Genomic DNA, 19,967 nt, shown 5'->3' on the forward strand with positions numbered 1-19,967 from the left:
AGTCAATAATGGCAAAACTTAAATATATACTTCAAAGAAGTCTAAAATTCTTGAAAAATTTGGCAGCAAAGAAAGCTGTCAAATGGGAAAGTTTCAAGCAAAGTTTAATAACCAAAGTATAGAGGAAACCACATTAAACATAATTTATATTTCTTATCATAAAATACCATATATTCAAAATAAATGTAAAAGATGTTAAGGTTAGATATTTCTTTGTTCCCTTTCTTTATGAGAACAGTCTTGGGATAACATTAAATAAAAGAAAAAATAATTTAAAATGTAGAACATTCTATCCTGAAACAAAGACTGAAGATCTATAAGGCCAATATAAAAGCTAAAATGGAAATTAACAAGAAAGTTGCATCTTCAAGGGGTATTTATTTTAGATTACTGATGTTCTATCAGTAGGTGTGCATTGTGACAAAGATGGTGGAAATTAAAAAAAAAAAAAAAGTTGGAACAAATTAAAGAGGATAATAAAATCACTATAACTGTTATTTTCCAAAAATTAAAACTGTCCAATGTGTAACTCAAACCATCATTCTTTAGAAAAGTATATATATATATATAATATGTATATATATAAAAGCACTATTTATTGTACCATGCTGTATTAAGACAAAATATTAAAAAAAAAAAAACATTCGTGGTATAAGGATAAAGTCTGTAGTTTATTTAGATTTTGAAATGCAACAAAAGGTTTCCGATCACTCATCTAGCTGAAAAAGAAACTGTAGTTACTAGAATTAGTAAACACTTTTGGTTTGTAAAATTGTAATGAGCAGTGTTCATTAAAAATAACTCAAGATAAAATAAGCAATTAAAATGCCCATTTCTTTAGTTTCTCTGGATACTGTTTAATTATCCAATCTATCAAGAGTCTAGAAAGAGAAGGATTAAACCAGATTTTACAGTTCCAAAGATACCCAATTTCCTTTTATTGCCAAAAATTAAAATTTTCAATTATGAGATGATTATGACACAACCATATCAAACCTAAAAATCTAAATTTTTTTTTACTTTGAGAAATCAAAAATACCAAATAGATTCTAAGTGCTCTATGTTAACTGAAGTGTATTATGTAAAGTAAAATACAATTAAGCTTTAAAACGTGGAATATACATTTTGTATAAGCATTATGTTCTTGGGAATGTAATCTACAGAGTATCTTCTTACTAAAACTTCAAAACCTTGATACTTGCACATGAAAAAATCATAAAAAATATCTAAGTACAACTGTACAAAGAAACTGACACCAATACGCATACTTCCATAGAGAAGTGAATGCTTCAACAGTTATGTATTTTGGTAAAAGTTTTGAAAGTATGCATATTTTTTTAAAGTAATTAGGCTTTTAAATAGTGGAGTCTTAGACTATCAGATTTTTATTACTTTTCTCAAAAAGAAAAAGTCGATATAATGCAAAATGAAAATCAAGGGTATATGGCATATCATTCTTTAAAAGGTGGTTTCTTTTTTCCCCTCATAGGACACACTAATTTATTTAAGCCATAATCTCTTGACATTTAAACTTTTAAGTTCACTCTGTCTGTAAAGTATACTCAGATTCCCTGCTGAAGTGCCATGACTATGCTGAAAAACTTAGAAACAGTATGAGTAAATTTCACACAATTACTAATCTCCTAAGAATGTACAATGATATCAGTTAGGAAACAATTGTGCGAAAGTCTCTTTTTTTTTTTCCTTTTAAACTTGGTGTAGGTGGAATAGCAAGTTTCTGATCTAAAACAAGTAATGCATTGCTTCTGTAAAGGTGACAACATGTAAGGCAGTTCAAAGAATGCTGACTAACCAAACAAAACGCAGTTATTGGATTATCTTGCTATTCTTATCAGCTTAACTTGTTATAACGCATTGCTCTTAAATCTGTACAGCACTCCATTTTACACAGAGTAACCCCACTCTTGATTAATCTGTTCTAAAGTGCCAGTATTATTTACACATTTTTTTTTTAGCCAAAAGTCTGGCCAGTTGTAGCATCAGGTGAGGATGTCATCCCAGCTCTATTATCATTTACATTCACCAAGGGAAATTCTGGAAATTCAGCACTTGTCCCTGGTCCCCGAAGGTTCACCTGTCCATTGGCAGTGCTAAACTGAGTAGCTATTCCAGCTCTGGATCCATGATATGGAGCACGGAAGGGTTGTTCAAAAGAGCTCATTTGGTAAGCTTGGTGGACAGGCTGAGCCTCAGCTTTCTTCTGAGAAGTCACTTGATCCAAAAAGTCCTGTGTTGATGTGGCAGAAGCATGGTTTGTCTCATCACCTGAAAAGGGAAATGAGTGCTGTGAATCACCAACTATGAGTCCAAAGTGGGATTTATCCGGAGTTGTTCTTAGTGGAGAATTCATTCCTGATCGAAAGCTATTGATGGGCATGGCTGCATAGACTTGCTTGTCTATGGAAGAGAATGCTGGCTGATTTGGAAGGGTCTGGTTATCAGTCACAAAGTTAAGGCTCGGGCTATTCAAATAGGCATCATTTTGGCTAGTTCTGTCCAAAGCCTGCTGCAGAAACTTTGAGTATTCCTGCAACATGTTGGCTTTATCTGATGAGGATGCTTGGGAGCTTGATCCAACATTCTCCGACTGGGTAACCTCAGGTACTTCTGAAGAATTTATTGATATGCTAGAAGTCACCTCAGTGTCCGCCACACTGAATGATATCTCATGCTGTCCATTAGCTTTATGGGAATAATGATCCAACAGAGTCTGTAGTACCTCATCTGGAATAACATTTTTGTCATGATTACTCTTTATCTCCACATTCAGTGCCTGTGAATCTAATATGGATGCTGTGGTACTCTCATCAATGACACTTGCCACAGCTGCTTGTGTTACAGAAGGCTGAGAAGCTATAGTGCCCACATTCAGCGCATACTCCCTACTATTGTTACTCGCTGCCTGAAGATACCGCTTCTTCTTCAAAAACTGCATGGCATCATCATAGTTAGTGCTACTGTGCACAGGTTTACTGGGCCCCTCTTGCAAATTGTCAACCTGGTCAATATCAGCATTGCCTTCTGAGTCCAGTAAAGCTTGTTTGTCCACAAGTTCAAAAGCATATTTTGAAACTTTGCTCTCTTCATATGTGGATAGAGGTGAAATCGTTTGATTCTGCTCCAATGGCTGTTTCAGACTTCTCTTACTATTAATTTTTTTGAGGACCAACTTAGGTGGATGTATTTCTCCTGATGCATCTTCTAAATGCGCTCCCCCAACTGAGGAATGTGGCATTTCCACCGCATACTCGGCTACCATATACTCATCTTTCACTTTAGTACTTGACGAGTAAAGAGGCAAGTAATCATTTTTGTCTTTCTTTAGGTCAGATTTGTCCAAAGAACTCTCTTTGTCCATCCCAGATGACTTTTTCTCAGTTTTCTGCCTTTTCTTTTTTGGCAGTGAGTTATCTTTTGGTGATGTAGAAAAGCCAGAATCTTCCTCGGATGTCAGAAGGCCACCTTTGATGGCACATCTGTTTAGTTTTTTATCATGATTTTCATGGCACATACGTTTATGTTTCAAAACACGATCTGTTCTGGAAAAATACTGTCGAATTCAAAGTTCGGAAGAGAGTTTTTTGTTTTAGTTTTGCGTTTTGGTCAACCAAGAAAAGAAAAGAAAAAAGCAATTAATATAAAGATAGATGTAAGTGTAATAATATGAGCAACTCCAAACTAATTTCCTGAGCCAACTGTCTATTATAAATTGAATCAACAACAGTTAGGAAATTCTTCAAATAGCTTTAGTAGTTGCTAACATTTTCTAATTTAATTCTTTAGAATTATTTTATAATTGAATTCCAGACAGACGACTTTCAATGTCAGTCATGCCTCAATAAAGTGACTTTTTAAAAAATTCAAACCACATCTTACCTGTAAACAGTATTCACACTGGTAAGGTTTTTCTCCACTGTGAGTTCTCTTATGCCTTTCCATATGGTATTTTTGAATGAATCTCATACCACATTCATCACAGCGAAATGGTTTTTCACCTAGTATATGATACATAAAGTTTAAAACAAAACAAATACTGTGAAATATAAGTTAGTGAATTACTTTACCACAAGAATCTCTAATAAATTACCACAAGAACATTGCCATATTTTGTTCTTTTTAAATGACATAAGTCTTTATTCTAAATATATCTTCCAATTTATTTTGTCAAGAATATCTTGCTTTACAAAAATGAAAGAGAGAGACACATGCCATTGAAAAGAAAAGACTGAAAGCACACATACTCAATTTCCCAGCCTTTTATTATAGGTATACATAATATACTCTTTCTATAGAGGCCAGTATTACCAAGAACTTAACAGTAATATGGATGGATCTCAGTAGAGTGGCTAATGTCTCTAATCTTTTTTTCAATCATACAATAAATATCTTAGAAAAATTTTTGAAAAAAGGTTACCCATACACAGACCAACACAATTCTGAGTATATTTTTTAAAATTCATGTCTTTTCAAAGATTTTTGTGGTTAAATAAAATCTAAATCCGAAGAAAATATATTTTAAATCTAATTTATTAAAACATAAAACAAGTTTAAATCAGAGGCTAGGTTTTAAAAGTAATGTTTGTTTATATTGATTCTCTTTTCCTCAACTCAAATGAGCATTTTTCAAGTCCTTCTGGGAAAGAATTAAAATGAGCAATGTTAACTGGACACAGAACCCCCAACCTCACCTCCAATTTTTTTTTTTAAATGACAAAAGGACTTCTTAGCTTGAAGGAACCATCTTATGAAGATCTAAAATAGTTTTTACTGATAAAGCCACAGCCTAAGCAAACAAAAGGGTGTGACAAGAAGTCACATCCTTCACCTGTTTGGAAAACCAGTTCCTACTTTTCATATAGTCAACAAAATTATACTGAATTCTTCTCCTCTACCCATAAACCCTCTGTAAGAGGTTAAAAGTTAAAGACTTGTTATTTGTCCTCAAAGAGATTATAACATTAATTGGGAAAACATGATACAAATATTACAAAAGAAAAACTAACACAAAACTACGTCCAGCTCTGGTTTACCTTTACAGCTTTATAACCCACTAGCTCTCCTCTTGACCTTTTCCTCCAGTCACATGGAAGAACCTACCTAGCTCATGTTTTCCTACTTCTGCCTGTTTCATGCTGCTCCTTAGGTCCACTTCTGTGTGCTCAGGTACTACGCTCCCCTCCAGGACCAACCCATCTGCTCTAGGATACGCTGCCCTATTCCCCCAGAGGAAAGGTATCTTTATCTTCTTTGTTGTTATTGTTATTGTTCAGTTGCTAAGTCCTGTCTGACTCTCTGCAACCTCAGGGACTGCAGCACAGGCTTCCCTGTCCTTCACTATCTCCTCGAATTTGCTCAAACTCATGTCCATTGAGTCAGTGATGCTATCCAACCATCTCATCCTCTATCGTCCCCTTCTCCTCCTGCCTTCATTCTTGACCAGCATCAGGGTCTTTTCCAATGAGCTGCCTCTTTGCATCACATGGCCAAAGTATTGGAGCTTCAGCTTTTGCATCAGTCCTTCCAATGGACATCCAGATCTGATTTCCGCAAGGACTGACTGGTTTGATCTCCTTGCAGTCCAAGGGACTCTTGAGGATCTTCTCCAACACCACAGATCAAAATCCTTTGACATTCAACCTTCTTTATGGTCCAGCTCTCACATCTGTACGTGACTACTGGAAAAACCGTAGCTTTGACTAGATGGACCTTTGTCAGCAAAGTGATGTCTCTGCTTTTTAATATGCTGTCTAGGTGTATCACAGCTTTTCTTCCAAGGAACATCTTTTCATTTCATTAAATTATCATCAAATTATCTTCTTTAACTTGACACAGAACTGTAGCTGTACCTTTCCTAAGGCACTCATTACTTTCATCTCAATAATTAATCTACAACTCTACTCTTTTACTAAATTTATTTAGGTCAGAATCGGGGCCCAAATTATGCTTATGTAGCTCAAATTACTTTGGGCAATTTTTTAAGTGCCATATGAATGGCATAAAGGATTATTACAGAGGCTTGTTAGCAAGAAAAAACCATTATCATGAACTGGTATGATGTGGAAAAGTTTCTTCGCAGTGTCAGAATCTATGCTGAGCAAGTAGTTAAAAGAGACTGTGTATATGTGAGTGATTAAAGCCAAGAAGAGAATATTTAGTGGGGAATAACAGAGCAAGTAAGGGTTTAGATATTATAAGATATACTGGAGAATCACAACAAACTGTGAAAAATTCGTAAAGATATGGGAATACCAAACCACCTGACCTGCCTCCTGAGAAATCTGTATGCAGGTCAAGAAGGAACAGTTAAAGATGGGCATGGAACAACAGACTGGTGCCAAATAGGGAAAGGAGTACGTCAAGGCTGTATATTGCCACCCTGTTTTCTTAACTTATATGTAGAGTACATCATGCGAAATGCCAGGACGGATGAAGCACAAGATGGAATCAACATTGATGGGAAAAATATCAATAACTTCAGATATGCAGATGACACCACCCTTAGGGCACAAAGTGAAGAGGAACTAAAAAGCCTCTTGATGAAAGTGAAAGAGGAGAGTAGAAAAGTTGGCTTAAAACTCAACATTCAAAAAAAGAAGATCATGGCATCTGGTCCCATCACTTCATGGGAAATAGATGGGGAAACAGTGGAAACAGTGACAGACTATTTTTTGGGGCTCCAAAATCACTGCAGATGGTGACTGCAGCCATGAAATTAAAAGACGCTTACTCCTTGGAAGAAAAGCTATAACCAACCTACACAGCATATTGAAAAGCAGAGACATTACTTTGCCAACAAAGGTCTGTCTAGTCAGAGCTATGGTTTTTCCAGTGGTCATGTATGGATGTGAGAGTTGGACTGTGAAGAAAGCTGAGCGCAGAAGAACTGATGCTTTTGAACTGTGGTATTGGAGAAGACTCTTGAGAGTCCCTTGGACTGCAAGGAGAGCAAACCAGTCAATCCTCAAGGAAATCAGTCCTGAATATTCACTGGAAGAACTGATGCTGAAGCTGAAACTCCACACTTTGGCTACCTGATGCAAAGAACTGACTCACTGGAAAAGACCCTGATGCTTGGAAAGACTGAAGGCAGGAGGAGAAGGGGATGACAGAGGATGAGATGGTTGGATGGCATCACTGACTCAATGGACATGAGTTTGAGCAAGTTCTGGGAGTTGGTGATAGACAAGGAGGCCTGCCATGCTGCAGTCCATGGGGTTGCAAAGAATTGGACACGACTGATCGACTGAACTAATATTGGAGAAATGGTGCCTAAGAAGAGACTTTAACTTGGCAATAAGTCAACTATTTGAAACTTTCAAGAATGCAACTTCTGTAATTGCTATGGAGTTAACTAAATTTTAGGGCTGAAGGGACTTTGCAATGACTTCAAACTTTGTTCTTGGGAGCTTCACAGAGGCCCCCAAAGGCTAATATGGCAAATAGCTCTAAGCTTCCACCCAGAATTCAGGAGGAAATAGCTCCACTTCTGTACACAGGGGGTCTGAGTAAGGACTCCAAGGGTTTAGAGACTAGAATGAAGAACCTAACACAACTAACCTCCACCAATATATTTATCATTACAAAAACAAAGTCCAGAAAAGTTAAGGTATTTGTCCAATAAAAGCTGGGAGAGAAGACCACTTACTTAGAACGTTTCAAAGTGAAAGAAATGAGAAAAAGGAGGTGAGAATAGACAATCCATTAAAGATTAAGAATTGTTAAGGGTGGGGAACTTAACTAAAACTGAAATGGACTATTATGGTGACTAATCAAAGAACAAGGTCTCAGAGGAACTAGGATGAAAAGGGAGAGTGTAAGTATTATTTTTTAAAAAGTAAGAATAGATGCATATTTTGAAGTAAAAAGATGTATATGATAGAGCATATTAAGATCAGAAGTTGATTTAGATAATTTTTCAAAAGTGAGAGAGGATAAAGAGAAAATTAGTGAATGAATTAGAATTCAACTAATTCTCTATGATAAGACTTTAATATTGTTAATAATGATATAACATCTCACACTGGTCAAAGCAGAAGCTGACAAACTGATTCTAAAATTCAAATGGAAATGCAAGGGATTCAGATCAGCTAAAGCAATTTTGAAAAAGAAAACTCAGATTTCCCAACTTTAAAACTTACAGCCAAAGACATAAGGAGACATACATATGAAATAATAGAACTGAGAGTCTAAAAATAATCTTTACATTTACAGTTAACGGACTTTTCATTATAGTCACCAAGATTTTCCACAATAAAAGTGGGACAATTTGATACCCATTTGCAGAAGAATGGGATTGGACCTCAACTTCACATTGCATACAAAAATTAACTCAAAATAGATCATAGGCATAAATGTGAAAACTACAACTATAAAATTCTTTAATATATGAATAAATCTTGACTTTAGATTATGTAGGCAATGACTTCTTAGATATCACACCAAAAGCATAAGCAACCAAACAAAAAATAAATAAAATATACCTCATCAAAATGAACCTTTGTTCTTCGAAGAACACTATTAAAAAAGTGAACAGACAAAATGCTGTGGTAGCTGCTGTGAGAAATAATCTGCCAAAATGTTAAACTTAGAATTACCATATAAGCCAACAGTTCTACTCCTAGGTATACACCCCAAAGAACTGAAAACAGGTTTTCATTCAGAGATTTGTATACCAATGCACATAACAGCATTATGCACAGACAACAAAAGGTGGAAACAACCCAAGGGTCCACCATCAGATGAATGGATAAGCAAAATGTGATACATACAGAAGATGGAATATTTTTCAGCCACAAAAAGAAATGAAATTCTGATACATGATATAACATGAATGAACCTTGAAGAAATCATATTAAGAGAAAGAAGCTACACATAAAAAGAACAAATACTGAGTGATTCCATTTATATGAAATACCTAGAATAGGCAAATTCACAGGGACAGAAAGTAGAATAAAGGTTACCAGGGATTGGAAGAGAGAGGAAAGGAGGGCTACTGCTTAATGGCTACAGGTTTTTGTTCGGGTATAATTTTGTTACACAATGTCGTACATGTACTTCATGCCACTACACTGCATCGTTAAAAATGATTAAAATGGAAAATTTAGTTACAGTTTTTTTTTCTTATAAGGTGAAAAGACAACCCAGGAATGGAATAAAATATTTTCAAACCACGTTTCTGAAAAGGGATGTGTATCCAGTATATTAAAAAAGCAACCCCAAAACCACTTACAACTCAACAGTAAAAAGACAAATTATCTAATAACAAGCAATGGATCTGAACAGACATTTCTCCAAAGAAAATACACAAATAACCAAGAAGCACACCAAAAATGCTCAACATCCTAACTTATTGTGAGTGTTAAGTCACTCAGTTGTGTCCGACTCTTTGTGACCACATATTTTACTTATATGCAGAGTACATCATGATAAATGCTGGACTGGAAGAAACACAAGCTGGAATGAAGATTGCCGGGAGAAATATCAATCACCTCAGATATGCAGATGACACCACCCTTATGGCACAAAGTGAAGAGGAACTAAAAAGCCTCTTAATGAAAGTGAAAGTGGAGAGTGAAAAAGTTGGCTTAAAGCTCAACATTCAGAAAACTAAGATCATGGCATCTGGTCCCATCACTTCATGGGAAATAGATGGGGAAACAGTGGAAACAGTGTCAGACTTCATTTTTTGGGGCTCCAAAATCACTGCAAATGGTGACTGCAGCCATGAAATTAAAAGACGCTTACTCCTTGGAAGAAAAGTTATGACCAACCTAGATAGCATATTTAAAAGCAGAGACATTACTTTGCTGACTAAGGTCTGTCTACTCAAGGCTATGGTTTTTCCAGTGGTTATGTATGGATGTGAGAGTTGGACTGTGAAGAAGGCTGAGTGCCGAAGAATTGATGCTTTTGAACTGTGGTGTTGGAGAAGACTCTTGAGAGTCCCTTGGACTGCAAGGAGATCCAACCAGTCCATTCTAAAGGAGATCAGTCCTGGGATTTCCTTGGAAGGAATGATGCTAAAGCTGAAACTCCAGTACTTTGGCCACCTCATGCGAAGAGTTGCCTCATTGGAAAAGACTTTGATGCTGGGAGAGATTGGGGGCAGGAGGAGAAGGGGACGACAGAGCATGAGATGGCTGAATGGCATCAAGGACTCAACAGACGTGAGTCTGAGTGAACTCCGGGAGTTGGTGATGGACAGGGAGGCCTGGCGTGCTGCGATTCATGGGGTCGCAAAGAGTCAGACACACCTGAGTGACTGAAATGAACTGAACTGGACTGTAGCCTCCAGGCTCCTCCATCCATGGGATTTTACAGGCAAGAGTACTGGAGTGGGTTGCCATTTCCTTCTCCAGGGGATCCTCCCGACCCTGGGACTGAACCCAGGTCTCCAGCATTGTAGGCAGACACTTTACCGTCTGAGCCACCAGGGAAGTCCCTTCCTTACTTATTAGGGAAATGCAAATCAGTATCACAATGAGATACCACTTCACACCCAACAGGACAATTACAGAAGAAAGGACAATAATAACAAGTGTTAGCATGGATGCAGAGAAGCTGGAATTCTCATGCTTGGGTGCTAGGATTGTAAAGTGGTGCAGCATCTTTGGAAAACAATTTTGCAGATCCTTAACATAAGAGTTACCATACCATATAACTCAGCAATTCCACTCCAAAGCATACACCCAAGTGTACTAAAACATTATTTCCACACAAAAACAAATATTCATAACAGCATTATTCGTAACAGTCAGAAAGTAAAAACAACCCAAATGTCTCTTAATAGAATAAGTGAATAAAAGATGGTATATTCATACATGGAACATCATTTAGCTATAAAAAGGAACAGAAATACATGCTGCAACATGAATGAACTTTAAAACAGTATGCTAAGTGAAAGGAGTTAGGCAAACAAACCACCTACTGCGTGGTTCTATTTTATGAAATGTCCGTAACAGGGAAATCCATAGAAATAGAAAGTGGATTAAAGACTGCCTAATGCTGGGAGGAATGGGTACAGGAATGCTGAAGGTTATTCTAACCTAGAATAGACTGTTAAAAGAATCCTGTGACAGTTGTACAACTCTGTCCATATACTATAAAATACTGAATTGCACACTTTAAAGGGATGGGGTTTTTGACACTGTGAATTATATTTCAATAAAGTTGCAAATTTATATACTGCATGTTAACACAACTGACATCATGCAAAGTGAGCAAGATTATTTCTTCCCACAAGGAGCTAACAATTGAATTCAAAACAAATTAACAGGAGAAAAATCATGCTTGAATTATTAACTATGTATTAGTACATGTGGGGTAGGAAATGGCAACCCCAGTGGGCTACAGTACATGTGGCTGCAAACAGTCGGACACGACTGAGTGAGTGACACTCACTCACTCACTCATTTACACACACATACAAGAAGCAACATTAACAAACCTAAACAAAAGGTACTAGAAACATTAATACTTAAAAGAAATTTGTACAAATGTTCCCTTGCTTAAAAAACAACAAAAACCAAAACAAAACCAAAAAAACAAACAACTTTCACAGCCCCCTAAACAGAACAATTACAATGGCCAAGTCAGCCAGGATTAATGTAGACACAAATTTATCTTCTATAGTCATTTACTTTTTGAGTACTCATTTTGGATATACTTATTTCTAATCCTTTATCTGTTTTCTCCTTTAATATTTTCCTTTTTCACTGTATCATCTTTCTTCACATCTTTTTCTCCCATTTTTCCCCCCTCTTCTTCTCTCATTTTTTAACTAGCCATTCCAGAAATAAGACTTTTTAAAATTAGAAGTTTTGTCATTTAAGGATCCTTCTTTGTTTATGGGCTTCCCTGGTGGCTCAGAGGTTAAAGCATCTGCCTCCAATGCAGGAGACCCGGGTTCGATCCCTGGGTTGGGAAGATCCCCTGGAGAAAGAAATGGCAACCCACTCCAGCACTCTTGCCTGGAAAATCCCATGGACTGAGAAGCCTGGTAGGCTACAGTCCACGGGGTCGCAAAGAGTCGGACACGACTGAGCAACTTCACATCACTTCTTTGTTTATGGATTAGATCACATACTTAAATGGTTCAAAAAAAACCACACAAAAACACAAAACAATACAGAGAAGTATATGGGAAAAAGTTTTCCTCCTATCTTTGCCCCTCCATTGGTACCCACATTTACTTGTTGGGGGTTTGTTTCCTTCCATTTCTTGACACAAGCATAAAGAAAAATAAGTACATATTCTTTTTATAATTTTTCTCTCTTTCCTATGTTAATATAACATATTTTATTCTGTTTAGAGATCTCATCAGTAGAAAAAGAATTAGGTCATTTGTTCTGACAACTGATATATCTTTCTTTCACTGATGGACATACAATTTATTTAACCAGTCCCTTATTATTTCCAAATATTTCCTATTATAAATAATGTTGTAATAGATATCCTGTCAATATATTAATTCATACATTTACAGGTACATTTGTAGGGTAAATTCTCAAACAGAATTCCTGATCAAATAATAAAAATATTTGTGATTTTGAAATACACTGGCAAATTGGTCTCCATGGAGATAATAATGTATATTTCACCACCCATGTATGAGTGACTGTTTCCCTATAACCCTGCCATATACTACTATGTTGTTAAACGTCTTGATGACTTCAAATCTAATACATGAAAAAACAGTATTTCAGTATGAGGTTGACCATCTTATGTGCCATTTTTCTATGAACTGTCTATATCTATCTTTTACCTTTCATTTTTTTAAACTAGGTTGCTGATCTTTCTCATGATGATTTATAAGAGCTTTATTAAAGAGACTGGTCTTTTGATTGTATGAGTTCTACAACTATTTTCCATAGGGTTTTTCGGCACGTGACTCTTTGTGACCCTACGGACTGAGGCCACCAGGCTCCTCTGTCCATGGGACTCTCCAGGAAAGAATATACTGGAGTGGGTTGCCATGCCCTCCTCCAGGGGATCTTCCCCACCTAGGGATTAAACCCGCATCTCTCATGTCCCCTAAAATGGCAGGCGGGTTCTTTACCATTAGTGCCATCTTTACATGGATGAATTATCAAACATTTATTTTTTGGATATTAAATTTTGAGTTACTTTCAGAATTTTCCTGTTCCAATCTGTCCATATTTTTAATGACACATAGGTAGTTTCATCTTTTACATTAAATCTGGTACATTTGGAGCTCATCCTGAGGTAGAATGTGATGGATAAAAGTCTGTCTTTCCAGATGACTATCCTGGTTTTCCCACATAATTTACTACAAGGTTCAGCTTTACTTGATCACTTTTTTATCATAATCATACACTAGTAAGTTCTACGGGTCTATTTCCAGACTTTATATTCTATTCTATCGGACTATTAATGAGCCAGAACCAACATATGTTAGTTTTTAAGACTTTCTGATATACTTTAGCATTTGGTAGGACTAATCACTCTACATGCTTCAGTCCATGGGGCTGCAGAGTCAGACATGACTTAGTGAGTGAACAACAATCCCCCTCGTTGTTCTTTTATTTTTCTCTGGTTTGTCTTACTTGTCCACTTTTCAAAACACTTCTGAATTAGCTTGTCTAATATCTGGGGTGAGAGGAAGGGACAGCTGCCTCAAATATTTATGTTAACTTATGGAAAACTGATACACTTTATGAGCTTTATGAAGTTGCCTCTTCTAACTGTAAAAAAGAAAGGGAAAGGGGATGAAGTTTTGTTCTGTGTCCTCAACAGAGTTTTAATCATTTCCCAATATGTAACTTTCCACATTTCTTATTGTGATATTATAGAAGTGTTATTTTCTTCCATTGTATCTTCCTGTGTGTGTTATTTACATACAAAGTATATGGTTTTCGGCAGTTTTAGTGAATTTGATGGTGTGCAGTCATTTTCAGTTGACTCTCATGGGTTTCCCAAGTTTACAATAATATTGTTTGCAGACAGTTATTTTTAACCTATAACATTTTTCTCTTGTTACTTCTGCCAGCTACTATTCTCAAATATTATGTTAAAAATAATGGTGATAATGTGCTCTGTATCTTCTTCCCAACTTTGGTACTTTTGTATATCTCTCTTAAATAGAAATGAAAATAAAATGACTGGTAAATATTTCCTTAAGAAACATAAAAACACTTAAGTTAAATTTCTTTAGGACAAAAATCCCTTTATTATTTCTCCCTTAAGAACCAGAGCCTCTTTACTGGAAAAGGAAGACAATCTATACGGCACTTGACTGACTTTAAGGTGAACAGGAAAGGTGTGTTTACATCGAAAATACCAAGAATTCTGTAAATACTGTTTGCAATTCAGGAAAGCAATAACACAGTGAAGAAGAAACAATCTCAAGCTGTTCTACTAATGATAATTTTCCAATACCCAGGGAGCCTGGAGTTTCCTTTTTACCAATTATCAATGAGACCACGTTGCAGAGTTTTCTTTTTTCCTACTGCAGTGTTTTTTCCTGGTAATTTGACACTGAGTTGTTTAAGGGCAAGAATTCGTACTTAAAATGTGTGTAAATATTAGGGAAAATTATATACAAGAAACTGATAAGGACATAAGTTTTATGAACAAAATAGCTCACAATGACTTAATATATTAATCTGACTTTTGGTAGTTTCAACTAATCTGCTTCTTCCTCTTCAATCATTCTAACGTGGCTTCTGTACTTACTTTATCAAACTGGTTGTCGTAGATCACCTTCAGGTTACTAAATACAACCAAATCTTTTCAGTTATCATAGCAGACGTCTCAGCAGGATTCAGTTCAGGGGATCCCTTTCTTTTTCCTTGACTTCTATGACATCCATGCTCTTTCAACCTAACGGCTCCTTCTCAATCAATGCTCTTTCCAGTTCACTCTCCCCCCTCCAACTATGAAATATTTTACTTCTTTATGGCTTCCTTCTAAACTACCTGCTTTTCTCCTTCTATATCCTTTTTTTTGGCAAGAAGTGAAACTCATCTATTTCCACTGCTTTAATTACTCTCAACTCTGAGCTCCAGATCATGCATCCAAATTGCCTACACTTCTATGACACTCAGGGATCTCAAATGTATCATATTCCACACTAGTGATCTTCAACCCAGAGCTTAGCTCTTATCCAGACTCTCTCTTTGTATGAATTCTTACTCAAAATATGGGTAAATATTAGGGAATTTCATCTATCTAGTTTTGCAAACCAGAGGCCAACAACTTTTCTCTTCAACCCCCTCCATATTCAACTGGTTAACACATTACTGACCTACTGATTCTACCTACTAAGTACCTGTCAAATCTGCCCACTTCTTTCCATTACTTCCCACTGTCATCACCCAAGTCCAAGATACTCTCACCTTCTGGCCTGGACTACTATGTAATATCCTCCTAACAGCAGTCTCTTTGTGATTCACTCTCGTCTCTTTCCAATTCCACATCACAGCTAGATTTTATTAAGTAAATGTGATCATGTATAAAGTCTACAGTTCCTAGGATCAATACACACACACACGCGGTACTCCATTACCATCTGGTCCCTGTATCTTTCTCTCATATCTGATCTTTCTTTACAATACTCCTCTTCACCTTCTGAGCTCTAGTCAAAGCCTTCTTTCAATTCCTAGTACTGTCATGCTTTTTCTCCCCACAGGATCATTTTTTCTTATAATTCCTCCTCCAAACCAATTCTTCATCATGATAGTGAATCTAAAGTGCTTTACACTCAAGAAATAGTACCTAGTGTTCTTAGTAATCAGAATGAAAATGGCAATCATTTTAATAATGAAGTCTTCATAAAATCTAGGTCAAAATACTTATATTATTTAGATACTATGACATCAAATATAATAATACATAATAAAATAATATTTAGGTATTATGATATCTGTGACTATGTTCACACGGCCTAGTAATACATACTTGGTAACAGAAGGGATTTTCTATCTTTAATAAGTCATAAAAGCAAAGAAAATAAAATTTACAAGTATAGAATATATTATACTAATCAAAAAAGATTATTCATTACTCTGAGAACCACTATAAGTACTTAAGATTATAGATTCTAGAACCAGACTAACTGGATTCTAGTGCTAGTCTCAGCATTTCTTAACTGTGAGACACTGAGCATGTTCTTTAACTCTTCTTGATATTCTCATCTGTAAAGTGAAAATATTAATAAAACACATATTGGAGCCAAATGTTAAATGAGATAACCTGTGTGAGTAACTAGTCTTTGCTTAAGAGAAATCTAGCAAATTTTAATACCTCAATAAATATGAGCTATTAAAAATACAACTTAAGAGGCTGATGTAAATGATTATCACTATATTAACATATTGATTACAGTTAAAACCCAGTGAGTGGGCTACATATCCTAAATGAAAACATCCTTAAGCTAGACAGACAATTCAGGAAAACAGGAAACAAGGAGGATTAATGAAATAATTATATAGAAACATAATCACACTCCCAGTAACTTGCTTAAAACTTCAGAGCATTTAAGAAATAAGAAGGTCACTTACTGCATGATTAAATTTATCTAACATTTGCAAAATGGCACACAACTATAAAGATGGAAAACACATTAGTGTTTGTCAGCAGTTAATTATGGAGGAGAGGGAGTGAAAGAAGTCATATGACTGTAAACAGATAGTACAAGGAAACTTTCTACAATAAGATGAAGGTACCAGTAAAATTTAAAAACAAACAGACAAACAAATAAACAGAAATAAGAATATCCTTGGCATATAGGAGGTCAGAAAGTTCATTTATCCGTCTAAGAAGAACCCATATACTATGCAGGAAACTATATATGTGTGTGTATGTACATGTACATATATATTTATTTATTTTCTTGGTAATGCTGCATGGCATAAATGGGATCTTAGTTCCCCAACTAGGGACTGAACCCATGCCCCCTGCATTAGAAGCCTGGAGTCAACCACTGGACTGCCAGGGAAGTCCCAGGAACTATATTGTATAGGATATCAACTGAGACGAAAACCACAACCAATTTCATGTTATTAAATAAAAACTGTAAAACTGCCACAGTAACATGAAGCAATGTCAGTTAAACTGATACCCAAAAGGGCTTAAGTTAACTAATAACAGTATTAATTCTTGTGGGTAGCAAATTTTTTAAATCCCACTTTTCAGTAAGTATAGAACAGTTTCAGGGAGAAATTTCAATGCCTGCCTTTTCAACTTTAGAAAGAAATTCTGGCAATGTTTCCCTTTTTAAATAACACACTGGGGTCACCATATCCCCCCACAAAAGAAAACGATGAAACAATTATTTCATTTTTTCCTGGGCTTCTTTTCTTTGGTAGAGCTATGAAATTATACATTTATAGAGTAATTTTTTTAATGCTCTAGTTTCCTTAGAATTAAACAGCAAATGACAAGTAGGAAACTATGTTTTAGGTTACCACAGATTAGATTTCAGATTCCCTTTCTGAGATAAACAACACTAAAAAATTATTAATTACCTCTATCTACTAAGAGCAACATCCCTGATGCACTATACAAATTTTTAAAAAATTGAAAGTTGCTCTAGGGACCATTTGAAGAAAACAAAATGAAAACAACAAACACTGTCCTAATTCTGAAAATAAGTGAACATCATTTAAATATGGCAATTTCCACAGTTCATTTTTCTGTCACCAATATGTATGGTTATATATTAGTACAACTTGTACTAATATATAAGCATATTAACGCTGAGTAATTGATGTTCCAATGAAGGCACCTAGAAAAACTTAAAGTAATGTTAATTAACGACAAAGAAAAGGAAACATATAAGCATCTGAATGCAGAGTTCCAAAGAATAGCAAGGAAAGATAACAAAGTCCTCCTCAGTGATCAACGCAGGGAAATAGAGGATAACAACAGAATGGAAAGACTAGAGATCTCGTCAAGAAAATTAGAGATACCAAGGGAACATTTCATGCAAAGATGGGCTCGATAAAGGACAGAAACTGTATCGACCTAACAGAAACAGAAGATATTAAGAAGAGGTGGCAAGAATACACAGAAGAACTGTACAAAAAAGAGCTTCATGACCCAGATAATCACGATGGTGTGATCACTCAGCTAGAGCCAGACATCCTGGAATGTGAGGTCAAGGGGGCCTTAAGAAGCATCACTACTAACAAAGCTAGTGGAGGTGATGGAATTCCACTTGAACTATTTCAAATCCTAAAAAGGATGCTGTGAAAGTGCTGCACTCAATATGCCAGCAAATCTGGAAAACTCAGCAGTGGCCACAGGACTGGAAAAGGTCAGTTTTCATTTCAATCCCAAAGAAAGGCAATGCCAAAGAATGCTCAAACTACCACACAATTGCACTCATCTCACACGCTAGTCAAGTAGTGCTCAAAATTCTCCAAGCCTGGCTTCAGCAATGAGTGAACCGTGAACTTCCAGATGTTCAAGCTGGTTTTAGAAAAGGCAGAGGAACTAGAGAGCAAATTGTCAACATCTGCTGGATCATTGAAAAAGCAAGAGAATTCCAGAAAAACATCTATTTCTGCTTTATTGACTATGCCAAAGCCTTTGACTGTGTGGTTCACAACAGACTCTGGAAAATTCCTAAAGAGATGGGAATACCAGACCACCTGTCCTGCCTCTTGAGAAACCTATATGCAGGTCAGGAAGCAACAGTTAGAACTGGACATAGAACAACAGACTGGTTCCAAATAGGAAAAGGAGTACGTCAAGGCTGCATATTGTCACCCTGCTTCTTTAACTTATATACAGAGTACATCATGAGAAACGCTGGGCTGGACGAAGCACAAGCTGGAATCAAGATTGCCAGGAGAAATATCAATAACCTCAGATATGCAGATGACACCACCCTTATGGCAGAAAGCGAAGAAGAACTAAAAAGCCTCTTGATGAAAGTGAAAGAGGAGAGTGAAAAAGTTGGCTTAAAGCTTAACATTCAGAACACTAAGATCATGGCATCTGGTCCCATCACTTCATGGGAAATAGATGGGGAAACAGTGTCAGACTTTATTTTTCTGGGCTCCAAAATCACTGCAGATGGTGACTGCAGCCATGAATTAAAAGACACTTGCTCCTTGGTAGGAAAGTTATGGCCAACCTAGATAGCATATTCAAAAGCAGAGACATTACCTTGCCAACAAAGGTCCGTCTAGTCAAGGCTATGGTTTTTCCTGTGGTCATGTATGGATGTGAGAGTTGGACTGTGAAGAAGGCTGAGCGCCCAAGAATCAATGCTTTTGAACTGTGGTGTTGGAGAAGACTCGAGAGTCCCTTGGACTGCAAGGAGATCCAACCAGTCCATCCTAAAGGAGATCAGTCCTGGGCATTCGTTGCAAGGACTGAGGCTGAAGCTGAAACTCCAATACTTTGGCCACCTCATGCGAAGAGTTGATTCATTGGAAAAGACCCTGATGCTGGCAAGGATTGGGGGCAGGAGGAGAAGGGGACGACAGAGGATGAGATGGCTGGATGGTATCACTGACACGATGGACGTGAGTTTGAGTGAACTCTGGGAGTTGGTGATGGACAGGGAGGCCTGGCGTGCTGCGATTCATGGGGTCACAAAGAGTCGGACACAACTGAGCGACTGAAGTGAACTGAACCATGCAAATGTGGCATATGTTGTGTTGTTCATCACTCAGTCCAACTCTTTGCGATCCCATGGACTGCAGCAGGACAGGCTTCCCTGTCTTTCATCATCTTCCAGAGCTTGCATATGTAGCTACTTTTTATTTATTTAAAAAACTAATCAGACTATCACACAAGTCTATCCTCCACAGATGTGGTTAAACATTTTTTTAATTAGTAAAATGGCTGGATATATATCCTCACTAAAAAGAAATTTAAGTTAGACTCTCAAAATGTAAAACAGATTTAAAATAGCAGTGAGCTAACATTATCCTGATTTATAGACATTTTAAATTAGTACATCTATTTTTGAA

General features: G+C 36.5%; 1 protein-coding gene and 1 non-coding gene across 2 annotated transcripts in view; one reads left to right on the top strand and one right to left on the bottom strand.

Annotated features, from left to right (window-relative positions):
- Window positions 1-695: 695 nt before the first annotated feature.
- Window positions 696-19,967, bottom strand: part of ZNF148 (zinc finger protein 148) — a 103,939-nt gene continuing 84,667 nt past the window's right edge. The window contains exons 7-8 of the mRNA XM_068973193.1: window positions 3,898-4,016; window positions 696-3,571 (exon numbers count right to left, since the gene is read on the bottom strand). Coding sequence (XP_068829294.1) covers window positions 1,973-3,571; window positions 3,898-4,016 — 1,718 coding nt within the window. The 3' untranslated portion in view covers window positions 696-1,972. The remainder of the gene's footprint in view (window positions 3,572-3,897; window positions 4,017-19,967) is intronic.
- On the top strand, window positions 11,875-11,946 carry TRNAW-CCA (transfer RNA tryptophan (anticodon CCA)). The gene has a single exon. It is a non-coding gene; the product is annotated as a tRNA-Trp (tRNA).

This window comes from Capricornis sumatraensis, chromosome 1 (genome assembly GCF_032405125.1).
Source record: "Capricornis sumatraensis isolate serow.1 chromosome 1, serow.2, whole genome shotgun sequence".
Taxonomy (NCBI): Eukaryota; Metazoa; Chordata; class Mammalia; order Artiodactyla; family Bovidae; genus Capricornis; species Capricornis sumatraensis.